The sequence below is a fragment of the Canis lupus genome, chromosome 16 (genome assembly GCF_048164855.1).
Source record: "Canis lupus baileyi chromosome 16, mCanLup2.hap1, whole genome shotgun sequence".
Taxonomy (NCBI): Eukaryota; Metazoa; Chordata; class Mammalia; order Carnivora; family Canidae; genus Canis; species Canis lupus.
Genome location: NC_132853.1, coordinates 54,057,462 through 54,070,362, shown reverse-complemented (window position 1 = coordinate 54,070,362; position 12,901 = coordinate 54,057,462). Strand labels below are relative to the sequence as shown.

The 12,901-nt window shown below is 50.3% G+C and overlaps 1 protein-coding gene across 12 annotated transcripts in view; it reads left to right on the top strand.

The window, feature by feature from the left end:
* Positions 1–12,901, top strand: part of SLC39A11 (solute carrier family 39 member 11) — a 358,069-nt gene that overhangs the window by 24,120 nt on the left and 321,048 nt on the right. For 9 of the 12 annotated variants that reach the window (XR_012009254.1, XR_012009253.1, XM_072781415.1 and 6 more), the window contains exons 1-3: positions 4,526–4,683; positions 7,976–8,094; positions 11,898–11,936. Coding sequence is in view for 10 of the 12 variants with exons in the window: in XM_072781415.1 (XP_072637516.1) it covers positions 7,987–8,094; positions 11,898–11,936 (147 nt within the window). In the remaining 2 variants the exon portion in view is untranslated. Of the gene's footprint in view, positions 1–4,525; positions 4,684–6,978; positions 7,140–7,975; positions 8,095–11,897; positions 11,937–12,901 lie in introns of those variants that run through there. The other 3 variants (XM_072781410.1, XM_072781408.1, XM_072781411.1) reach the window with 2 other exon arrangements.

Genomic DNA, 12,901 nt, shown 5'->3' with positions numbered 1-12,901 from the left:
GTCAACAATTAACAGGTTTTATGGACATTTAGTTAAACACTCATTGATTTAAATTTCCAGGTGTTTTTTTTTCTTATTGAGCCAATAATCCAGTATTGTTTTCAGGTCTTCACCAGGTCACAGGCCCCTGGAAAACGTGGGGGCCCCACATAGTGGTTCACTAGCTTCCGATGGCCCAGATGAGCCTGCTTCTCCCCTCGCCTTGTCCTTCCTTCCCCCATGAATGGAAAGTCTCCTTCCCAGACCCTGGGTTCCCCCAGCAGGGTGTCCAGCCCCTCTTCCCAGTCTCCTGGGACTGCCTCTGTCTCCTCCCCAGGCTGGCTTGCTTACACCAGCACCTTTGGCTCTCACCTCCACTTTGCCTCCACCCTGAGCATCCTGGCTCCAAATCTCCCTGTGCACTTTTCATGCCGAATTACCAACCCTGGCCCGATTTCCTAGTTTTGACATCGTGGCCTCCTTCAGTCTGGCCTTGTCATGCCAGTGCCTGTGACGGGGCCAGCTTCACAGACGCGATACCTGTGCAGGTGTGAGGGGTCCCTCGCGTGGAAAGGCTCTGTGCTTACTTTAATGCCCTGATGTCACCATCTTGAAGTTTCCTAATAATTTTATCTCTGAGCTTGGGGTTTTGTAAGCAACATCTGGTGGAACCCTGGAGTCCTCAGTGAGCAGAGAAAATTTGCAGAAGAAAAGAAGGGTTTTATTAATTAATACTTAAAAAAAAAAGATTTATTTATTTATTTTAGAGAAAGGGAGAGAGAGCATGGTGGAGATGGAGCTCAAAGTAGGGCTCCATCTCACGACCATGAGAGCATGAGATGAGCTGAAATCAAGAGTCGGACGCCCAACCGACTGAGCCACCCAAGTGCCCTAGTTAGTACATTTGAGGGCATTTTTTTGCTGCCTTTTGATTGAGTCGCCTCCCATTTTCATTTTGTGCCAGGCCCCCACAAATTGTGTGCTCTGTCCTGCCTAGTCACGACGGTCGGTGGTCAGGGGCCGAGTATGGGTACTGGTGGTTCCTGGTGCCAAAGGTACCAGTGAAACTAGATGCTTCCAGGCAGACTTCTGGAAGTGTGTTCGTTTCCTTGGGCTGCTGAAACAAGGTACTGCAAACCTAGCTGCTTAAAACACCACGAATGGGGCAGCCTCTGTGGCTCAGCAGTTTAGTGCCACCTTCGGCCCAGGGCGTGATCCTGGAGACCTGGGATCAAGTCCCGCGTCGGGCTCCCTGTATGGAGCCTGCTTCTCCCTCCTCCTGTGTCTCTGCCTCTCCCCCACCCCTGTGTCTCTCATGAATAGATAAATGAAATTTTAAAAAAAATGCTTTTTTAAAAAAACACCACGAATATATCATCTTACAGTTCTGGATGTCAGAAGTGCTAAAATCAAGATGTTGGCAGGGTTGTGCTCCTTCTGGAAGTTCTAAGGGAGAATCCATTTCCTTGCCTTTCCGGCTTCTAGATGCCACTGACATCCCTTGCTCTGACCTCTGCTCAGGTCCTCATGCTTCCTTCCCTCCTCTGACTTTGTTGCCTCCCTCTTTTCCCTGATGGGGACCCCTGTGATGACGCTGGGCCCACGGACACACCCCAGGATTATCTCCCCATCTCCCCATCCTTCATTCCATCACAGCCACAAAGACCCTCTGTCTCCGTGGGGAGTTTCTATTCCCAGGTGTCAAGGATGAGGACGTGGACATCTTCACGGGGTTCACTGTTCTGCCTACCAGACGAAGCTATTTGTTTTCCAGCTGAAATCTCTAAATATGCACCCAGGGCACATCAGGTTTTGTGGGTTCCAAAGTGTATGCACTTTTAAGAGGCCTCTTTAGGAAAAAATATAGAAATTTTGGTATTAAAATGAATATTACTTTAGTATGAGGAAGAAATCACAAGACTTTAGATTGAGGTCCTTTTCTTCCGAGGCCTCTGGGCAGTTATCAGCAATGACATGTGCCCGGGTCTCCTCCCCACCCAGAATACTCTCCACTCCCAGGGACCTAGGTGCTCAGTTGACCTTGGAAAACTAGGGTCCCACAGGGTGCCTGGCACAGAGGCTCATGAGCTAACCATGGAGTGAAGGCAGGCAGGCAGGAAGGAGAGAGGGCCATAGTTATTCAGGCTGCCTTGATGGAAGCCTGGTTGGGTGTTGGGGGCTCCGCTGGAGTCACTGTCTCAGGTTGGGGAGACTGAGGCCGGCAGGGGCTGGGGAATTTGTTCAAGGAAACTCTTGTGCCAAGCTGAGATTCCTTCTAGGTTGTCAGATTCCAAAGCCTGTACTCAGCATCTGTAGGACCTCTGAAGAGATACTAAGATCTCAGACAAGGGTGGGAGAGAGGAGTGGGAGGGGGAGGGAGGGCGGAGAAAAGGGGAGAGAGGGAAAGATCCAGGTGCCAGTACCCCCACCTCCACCCACCTCCAGGCTCCAAGGGGGAGGTGCTGCTAGCTTGTTTACCCAGATCAAGCCACAGTGACTCCCCTGGAAAGGGCCACCATTCCTCTGCCCTGGGGTTCCTTTGCTGACTGTCACCATCAGTTAGTTTTATGGCCTTATGACACTTGGGAGGCAGTGGTCCTCCTTGCCTGCCTAACACCCTGCCGCCGTTTCATTAGTGCCGGCTCTGGCCTGTTCTTGCACACCCCGTCCCTCCTCCCCTGCCCCATTTATGGAGGCTGCAGGGCACATTTGCTCTTTGGGGGAGAGACTAGGGAAGGGGGAGGTGGCTGGAGGTGTGCTGGAGGTAACAGCCAGTGCACTTAGCTTTAAGGAAACATTATTGAGCACTTCTTACCATGAGGGAATGGGAGAAAGACAGGCGGTTTGTACGTTTGGGTCAGTGGTGTGTGTATGTGTGTGCAGGGTGCATTGAGGCAAAGGAGGGAAATGGTGGGATTTGTCTCTTGGGGGTTGGCCACCAGCCTGAGGCCCGCCCGAGGCTCTGCTGGCCAGGGTGTTCAGTCTCTCCTGTGAACGCTGTATGTCAATACAGAGCTTTCCTGAGACTCAGTCTCCTTATCTGTAACATGGAGTGTCTCAGCCCTTTGGGGCTGATGTAACAAAAGACCACAGTCGGGGTGGCTCACACACAACAGATACGTATCAGTGGCAGTTCTGGAAGCTGGAAGTCCCAGATTAGGGTGTCAGCGTGGTAGGCTGAGGGGCCTCTTCTGAGTCGCAGACTTCTCATGTGTCCTCACACGGTGGAAGGGGTGAGGGAGCTCTCCGGGGTCTCCTTGTAAGGACACCAGTCCCTCGAAGGAGAGCTCCACCCATGAAATTCATATGTTGAAGCCCTACTCACCACCCCTCCAGCCCCCATATGACTGCATTTGGAGATAGAGCTTTTTGGAGGTAATTAGGCTTAAATGAAGCCATGAGGGGTGGGGTCCTCATGCCGTAGGACTGGCAGCCCGATGAGAAAGAAGAGGGGAGAGAGATCTCTCTTTCTTCACATGGGGACAGTGGGACAGTGGCAAGCCAGAAACCAAATGTGCACTTTCATCTTGGACCAATCCTGGACTTCCAGCTTCTAGAACTGTGCAGAAATAAATCTCTGCTGTGTAAGTCCCCTTGATCTGTGGTGCTTTCTTGAGTCAGACAGTTGGTCTGGGTGTCTTCTTGGTCTGCGAATCTCCTGAGGGCAGAGAGCACCCTCTAGTCATCGTGCCATCTTACTTCCCGGCACAGCGTGGGCGGCTGCCTTTTACTGGGCAGAAGAGGCCAGCTCCTCTTGGATCCTCTGCTCTTTGGCCACTGTGATGATGAACGGTTTTTCTGACCAGGCCACCCTCCGGTCGGTTCATGAGATCAAATATGAGACACCCCGTTCAATTAGGATTTCTGGTCGACAACAAATAGCAAATGTGTGTTTAGCCTAAGCGTGTCCCAAATATTGCACAGGACACACAGTCAAACACTATTTGTCATTTATCTGGAATTCAAATTTGACTGGGCATCCTGTTTTCATTTGTGGCTAAATCTAGAAGTTCCACCCTCTGGTCTTTTTATAGAAAGCCCAGGGAGCAAAGCCCTTGACCTGCAGCAGTGGTTCTCAAAGAGCGGTCCAAGGACCCGAGAGAGAGCATCCGCAAATCCTAGGATTTTTAGCAAATCCTAGTTCGGAACAGAACATCTGGGTCTCCACCCAGGCTTCCAGAGCCAGAACCTGTGCGGGTGCCCACATTCCGCGTGTGGACCGGACTCCTGGTGGGTGATTCTCATGGGAGCTGTCCTTTGAGGGCCACTGACCCTGGCAGCTGATGCTAATAGGAGTGCGGCTCCTGCTCCCCCAACCCCCACACGTCGGGCTCTGCGGCTCACTCAGGGCCTGGGGCTCAGCTGCTAAGTGCAGCGACAGAAATGATGTCAGGGACGTTACCAGGCGATCTCGCCAGGGTTTCTGTGGCTTCGCAGGCGTCCGGGCCTGCAGAAGGCGCTCCCCGTGGCTCGGGGCTGCGCTCCACCCGCCCCACCCGATCCCGAGCCGCGGAGGGCTGTGAACCAGAGAATTTATTCTCGAGGCGGGCCCTGCCGCTGGCGGCCAGCCGGGGAGGGGCCTGGTGGCGGCAGGGACACGTGTGCGGGCGCCAAAGCAGGAAGTGACTTCGGGAGTGGAGCGGCGGGCGAGCCAGCGGCAGCGGGGCCCATGGAAGTGGAGTGGGGGCTTGAGAGGGCACCGTAGTGAGTCAGCTTTTTCTCCCTTCAGCGCCTCGGTTGGGCTGGAGGCCCGGGGTCTGGGGCCCTCAGGAGAGCGTGGGACTTGGAAGGGCAACAGGGAGTTTGGAGGCGGCCCCCCGGGGGAGCAGAGGGGCTCGGAGGGCGGCCGGGCAGGTGGCGAGGACGGGGAGGCTGCCCCGAGCCCCCTCCGGCCCTGCCCAGGGTCAGCAGGACGGTGTGGACCTGCCTTCCTTTGACACCGGCTCACCAAATCCTCTAGGTTCAGTGCATCCCCCCCGGGGGGTGTGTGTGTCTGTGTGGGGGGCCCCCTGGGGCCCCGGGGAGCAGAGGTGGCTGCAATTCCAGCCCAGCCTCGTCCCCTCCCGCTCGTGCTGGGAGTGCACGGCCCCTTGGACTTGACTGGCAATCTGTTACCCTGCAGCAGGCCTGAGCCTGTGCATTGCTAACCCTCCCCCGGGGCAGTGGTCCCCGGACCCGCACTTTGAGCAGCGAGGTGTTCGGGAACTTTCCCACAGTCCCGTAGCTCAGACCCGAGTCCCAGTCCCGTTGCTGGATTCTCTGCATGGAGTCGGTGTGCGCGCGCGCGTGTGTGCAGGTTCCTTAGGTGCTCTTCCCACCCCTGCAACATCACCAACATCTGGAGGCTGGCTCTTGGAAGCAGGGCAACAGGTTTGCGAGGGAGACAAGGGCAAGAAATCCTGTATCAGTGAGCGGCCCCTCCTCTGCTGCCGGAGCAGGATGTGCACACACGTGAGGTGGTGTTGGCATCTTTAAAGTTGGGGAGGGGCAGGGAATAATCCTGCCTCTTGCAAAATAATCAAGGTCTACGTGTGTTCACATCCGGCTCACAAGGAAGTCTGAGCCCCATCCCGGAAACTGAGTTCGAGGTGCCACGACTGGCGCACCTGCCGTCAAGGTGCTCCTGGTCGACCTCTGGGAGAAAAGTTTCCCTCCTCTTGGGCCTCTGCGTCAGTCAGCCTGGCCAATCCCTCCCTCGCAGGGCAGAGAGAGAACTCAGTCTCAAGGCTCTGGGTCTCGTACAGGTGTTCCAGTGCTTTCCAACCAATGTGCATGAGAATCCCTCGTGGAAGGAACTTGAAAAAAATGCAGATTCTAATTCAGTTAAGTCTGGGGTAGGACCTGAGATCCTGCATTTCTCACCGGCTCCCAAGGGGGACCGGGGCTCTGCAGGTTTGCAGACCACCCTTCCAGGAGTGAGGATTTAAAATAGCAAATGGAAGAAACTCCTCGCAGGGGCACCGGGCTGGCATTATCACTGATAAGTACTGTGATTCTCGGGATGGTCAGGATGTGTATGGCCTTGCTGTTCCTTTTCCTTATGTCTCGGGTCCTCAGGTGTACGGAGACAGCCTAGAATAGGGCTTTCCCTCCCCCTGGCCCCCAGGAACACCCAGAGCTCTCTTGTTGGCTGGCCCACAAACCCCACGTTGACTTTGGCTTGTTGGCAAATGTAAATGGCTTCCTCTCTTCCGTAGCTGTCAAAAGGCACATTCCATACTGGGGGGGAAAAAAAAGTTGTCTTTTTTTTCTGTTGTTGTTATGACCTGTCTTGGATGATAAGTACTAAGAGGACGATCGCTATATGCCTTTCTTTGTAAGTTCTGTTTCAGATTGCATCCACAAGCAGCTAGAAATAGAAGGTTGGTGTAATGATCCAGATGTCTTGGTTTACAAATACACACAAACCACTCATTTTAGGGTGACTTAACAAGATGAAGTATGTAGATGGGTGGGTTTTAAATATATATATATATATATAAAATTTCTTCTTTATTTGCTACAGTCACCGTCCTGAGTTTTATTTAGACACAGTCCAAATCCACAGATGCTGTTTCTCTTGGAGGCTTCCTGGCTTTCAGTGCTGAGCCTGGGCTCCTCTGGGCTCACCTGGGCTTGCTGAGACTCACAGCCTTACCAGGTTGGGATCCTAGCCATGCTGCCGAGCCCCTTGGCATAAGGGCCCCCTGTCCACCTTCTGCCACAGTTTCCTTACAGGATCAAACAGCATCAGCTTCTTTAGCTCTTGATCTGCAAGCCTGGCATTGCTGGCTGCTCACAGAGCTTTAGAACCTGGCAAGGCTGAGCCCACTGGGGTCCTGTCCAGCCCTGTGGGTGCTGGAAGACCTGTGGGCAGCTGAATGAGCCCTTTGAGATGAGGCTCTGAGGCCTGATGTTTGTGTCCCAGAACACAGGGCTTTTCAACAAGTGGATTTCTCTGCCCTGTAACTTTCCACAGCAAGAGTCAGATTCCCTATCATTTCAGAGCTAGAGTTTAAAACGTGGTAAAGTCTAGAGGAGGTTCTCTGAGCACAACCAAGAGGGAATGGGACCTCCCTTTCTTCCCCTGGTGGGCAGTGGTATAAGTTCCATGTCAGCAGTTGACGGGGAAATGCCACTTATGGCTCTGTCTCCTTGTCCTTGCTGAGTGTCCTATCCAGGTAAGTGGCCCCTTTTCAGTACAACAAGAATTTTTAATTTTTATTTATTTAATTTTTAAAAAGGATTTTATTTATTCATGAGAGGCCCACAGAGAGAGGCAGAGACACAGACAGAGGGAGAAAAAGGCTCCCGGTGGGGAGCCCGATGCAGGACTCGATCCCAGGACCCTGGGATCGCACTCTGAGCCAAAGGCAGACGCTCAACCACTGAGCCACCCAGGCGCCCCACCAAGTATGCTTTAGATGCCAGGAAGCCCGATTTTATAGGGGTGCCAAGTGTGAAAGGGCGTCATCCCTGTTCTTCGACAAATGATCTACAAGATGAAGGAGGCAAGCCCCCCCAAAGAAAGCACCGCAGATGTGCGCCGGGGCGGGAGAGGACGGGGGTGGGGTGGGGGTTCTGGCAAGCGTGGAGTCGAAGTTGGCATGAGGTGGGCAGCAGAATGTGCTCTGGCTCCTGGCTGGAGAGAGGCGGGGAGGAGGGCATTCTGGGAGGGAACCAGGTGAAGGGTGACTTGGAGCCAGGGCCATTTGGGATTTGTTGATGGGGCCATAAATGACACACAGGGGGTAGCAGTTGAAGAGGCCATGGGCTAGTTGAAAGGTGGCTGGTGGAGCATGCCCTTGGCAAGTCATGAGGGGGCTGCCCCACGCACCTCCATGGGGAGCCGTCAAAGGTCTGGTCAGCACTTAGGTGGGAGAGCTTAAGGGGGGGAGCACCCAGCCAGGTGACGATGGGCCAGCCTAGGTGGAGGGCGTTAGGACACCTTAGCACGTGTGGGCGTCATTGGATGAGACTGGCCGTGGCTGACCCTCTCTCGCTCCTCTGCACGCAGCTGTATCCAGCATGCTCCAAGGCCACAGCGCTGTGCTCCAGGCGTTGCTGGGGACCTTCTTCACCTGGGGGCTGACAGCAGCCGGGGCGGCCCTCGTGTTCGTATTCTCTAGCGGACAGGTGAGTTGCCTTGCTCCGGTTCTGAGGTTTGGGGGTGGGGTGGGGGGAGTCTTAGCAAGCTCTGAAGCCACAAGGCAGGGCTGCAGACTCCCTAATGCCACTCACTGGCCACACCTGCAGGTTGTAGGCGATGTTTGTTCTTCTCTGTCCTGTCTTTTCCTCCTCGTCTCCCGACCAGGCTGGGAGAGCCGGGGTCTGCAGCTGTTCCCCTCCCGGTGTGAAGGGAGTAGGAAGGAAGCCCAGTTAGTAAAGCTCGAGCCCAGTTAGTAAAGCTCCTGTAGCCCCTGCCTGGTTTCTAGCTTCTGGCTAGTGTTGGTGAGGCCTGGGGCAGGTGCCCAGTTTGGTTGTCTAACAGGCCTGCCCTGTGTCCTGGAGTTAGCCAGGGTGATAGCAAACTCCTGGGGGAAGGAAGGGCATCTGTTCCCCTTCTCATTTATCTCCTCTTTTCATTCCAATGCTCCCCGAATCCCTTTGGGATGAATACACACAGACTCATCTTCCCATGCCCCTACAGATTATATATGCCCATCCCACCCCCCCACCCCTGCACTTCCTTTACCCATCCGCCCAGCACCCTCACTCGTCCTTGTGCCTGCATGCCCCACCCCCCCACATGGCCCCTGTGCCCCTATATCTCATCCCCTCACATTCTCCCTCCTTCATACCTTATACTCCCCCAAATACCCCCAAGTACTCCTATACTCCCCTCCCTCCATGTGCACACCCCATCCCTCCCAACCCCCAAACCCAACCCTCCATATGTCCCCCACCCTGTACATCCCATATACCCTCATGTACCCCATACACATACACCCCCCACCCGCATTCCCCACTCATCCCCCACAATACACAGCCACCTACCCCACCCCACTGCTCCCAACCACCCACCCCTGCCTCCCTCCTCATCTGTCTGAGATTCCTTTCCTTTCTCCAGCCCTTGACCCCCTGGTCCATAGGTCTAGAGGGACCCATCCACTTTTCATTTGGCTGAGGTGGGGGCTGCTGCGCCAATCACTTGGGATAGTAGACACGCGGACTCTGCCCTCCGCTGCCGCTCTCTAAAGTGGCTTCACTCAAAATTTGTTTAAATTTGCTTTAAAATATATTTTAATTGTAGGAAGCTTGTAAAGGATGGAAAAGCTAAAGAAATAATAAAGTGTCTTCTTCAATTTTTTAATTTTTTGATTTTTTTAAAGATTTTATTTATTCGAGAGAGAGAGAGAGAAAGAGAGAGAGAGAGAGAGGCAGAGACACAGGCAAAGGGAGAAGCTGTCTCCATGCAGGGAGCCCAACGTGGGACTCCATCCTGGGTCTCCAGGATCATGCCCTGGGCTGAAGGCAGCGCTAAACCGCTGAGCCACCCAGGCTGCTCTCTTCTTCAATTTTTAAAAAATTTATTGATTTTTAAAAATTAGTTTCAGAGGTAGAATTTAGTGATCCTTCAATGGCATATAAAACCCCGTGCTCATTACATCATGTGCCCTCCTCAATGCCCATCACCCAGTTACCCCATCCTCCCCTCCAGCAACCCTCAGTTTGTTTTTTCCTAGAGTTAAGAGTCTTTTAGCTGTGCCTCCCTTTCAATTTTCATCTTATTTTATTTTTTCTTCCCTCTCCTCTGTTCATGTTTTGTTTCTTAGATTCCACATATGAGTGAAATCCTATAATATTTGTCTTTCTCTGACTTATTTCACTTAGCATGATACCCTGTAGTTCCACCCACGTTGTTGCAAATGGCAAGATTTTATTTTTTTTGTGGCTGAGTAATATTTCATAGTGTGTGTGTATGTATGTATATATATACTGATTTATATACCATATTCATCTACCTGTATTCATCTTTCTCTCTATATATGTATATACATATATATGTACACACAAACATATATGTATGTATATATACACACACACACACTCCTCTGTCCATTCATCTGTTGATAGACATATGGGCTTGTTCCATAGTTTGGCTATTGTGGACATTGCTGCTATAAACAATAAATAATAATAAAAAGTTTCTGATCCCAGAAAAAACAAACAAAAAACAAACCTTGAACCTATTTGTTCAGTTGTATTTGAGTATGCACAAATGTATGCATATCTATTTCTTTACATGGTAGGGATCAAATTGTATGTAATGTCTTATAACTACTTTTCCTCACTTGATATACGTGTTCCCCCTAAATCCCTTAATGGTTTTTTTGATTATTTTGATCACTTTGGTTACTTAACTGACTGTCATATTCTGCTGTAAGGATGCATTATACTTTAGCCATCCCTCAACTGTTAGACAACTAAGTTATGTCCTTTTTTCTTAATTTTTTTTTTTTAGGAATACCTTTATGATGAACATAAACCTTTGAGCATATATCTGATTAGTTCCTCGAAATAAATGTCTAAAAGTGGAATAAAGGCTTTAGTGACATTAAAAAAGTCTAATTTTTCTCCTTTCAGGATCCAGATGAATGCTAGTGGAAAAATTTTACCTGACTTCTTTATTAGATCTGTCTGGTTTAATTAAATTATTTGATTAGGCCAACTTTGCTTATGTCATGGCGTGCCTTCAGAAAAATGTCATTTGTGTGGCTGCCTGGGGTCAAACCTTCCATCCAGCCCGCAGCTCCTCAGAGGTGGGAGAGGGCTGAGCCACTGGTACTAGCTGCTCAGCTTTACTGGGAGTCTTGAGGGTCAGAGCAATCCACAGCTCAGCATGCCTGTAACATGTTCGTGTGGCTATAGATTATACCCCTATCTTAGACTGCAAAGTCAAACAAATATTTTTAAATTGAAATATAAAATGCATATAGAAAAGTGCATATTTTATGGCTTGATGGTTTTTCAAGGCCACCTATGAAACTCATACTCAGATCAAGAAGTAGGACAGTGCCACCACCCCCTCCAATCCCCACCCCCCAGCAGCCTTTCAGGCTCCTTTCTAGTCCCTGTCCCCCACCCCAAAACTCCACTGCAAGGCAGTCCCTCTCCCTGGTCTCTGACAGCAGAGGTTAGTTTTCTCTGTTTTTTTACATCATTTAAATGGAGTAATCATATAGTAACTGCTCTTCTGTGTCTGGCTGATTCCACTCTGTTTATTTTCCAGTTTATCCTTGCCCCTGCCTGATTATGGGCTTTCATTCCTACATATATTGTGTGTGCTCTCATTGCCATGTGGTATTCTGTGGTATGAATACCTCCTAATTGATGTATCCATTCTACTGTTGGTGGGCATTCGGGTAGTTTCTAGCTTTGGCTCGCTCAGGTACTGCTGCTGAGAGCTTTCTTGCGCAAGTGTTTGGTGAATCCAAGTATGCATTCCTGGTGGGTGATGATTTCACTACTCAGGAGTGGCACAGGGAAGACCTACGTTCACTTCCAGTGAATGCTGCCAGTTGGTTTTCCAGCGTGGTTTGTTCCATTTACCTGCAGTGTGGGAGTTTGGGTTGGTTCACATGGTTCTCACAAACACTTGTCAACTCCCATCTTTCAGGCCAGCTATTTACTAAGAGTTTATAGTTAGAAGTCACAGGAGAGCCAGGCAAAAGGCAACACATGGGCCAGTGGAAGCCAAGCGCCATTGAAAGAACACTCTGGTTGGCCATGGGATGGATAGGGAAAGTTCCAACAAGTTTTTTTTCCCCCTTGGTTCTTGGCCCATTTTCATAAAGGCTCTGATCCAGGCCTACAGCCAGGTTGGCAAACTCGGGCATGGGCCAGTCTTTATTCATGCAGCTCTCTGAGGTCTTATGGTTTCCTCTCATCTCCAGAAACATCCCTTAGAATCTGAAACATCTTGTTTATATTTTCAGAGGCGGATCTTGGATGGAAGTCTTGGCTTTGCTGCGGGGGTAAGTAACGTGGTAGGAGCGATGTAAATAGAGATGCGTGTATTCTGATATTTCTCTGCCAAGGGGGATATTTCCAGGCTCTCCCCATGCATCCTAGATGCATCTCTGTGGTCTCCAGGTGCTAATAGCCCCTTCTTATCTCTGTCCCTACATATTGCCCAGCTTATTGAATGCCCCTGTCTCTGAGACAGTAAGAGAGGCTTGCTGGTTGGGCAGCTGTCTCAGGGCTTGTGAAATAAGATGGTATTGAGGAAGGGCCTCACTCAGGTTCTCCTTGGTGCTAATTAAACATTCTCTTTCCCTTCTCCTGAGAAGCCCTTTTATTATTGACATGTAAAAAACATGTAAAACATGTAGAGAGAACATGTAAAAAAAAGTAGAGAATCCCCAGTAGCCATCATTCAGCTTCAAGCATTACTGACTTGCTAATTTCATTTCTTCTGACTTGCTAATCTCATTTTTTCTGACCTCCCCCAACCTTCCTGAGAGGTTGGAATATTTTGTAAAACCAAATCCAAGACAACATGTAATTTCACCTGCAAGTTCAACCCTCCACATCCCTAACTGAATGCCGTTTTTTTTTTTTTTACAACATAATCATCTTATCACACTTACCCAAATTAGCAATTCCTCATTGTAACCTAACACCCAGTCCACATTCAGATTTCCTCCATTTTTTTTTTTTTTCCAAAGGGGTCATTGAAGATTGTTTTGTTAGAATGGGCATCCGAACAAGATATTCATGTTGAAATTTTTGTTCTATCTCTTCATTGTCTTTTATTCTTGAACAATCCCATTTTTTTCCCCCTGCTTCAGTAATTTGTTGGAGAAATTGGGTTGTTTATACCCATAGAGTATTCCACATTGTAAATTTGGCTGATGGCTTCCTTGGGGGTGCTATAAACCTTTTTCCCCAGTCCCCCGATCTCCTATGAGCTGGGCATTAGATCATGTGGTTTGGTGAT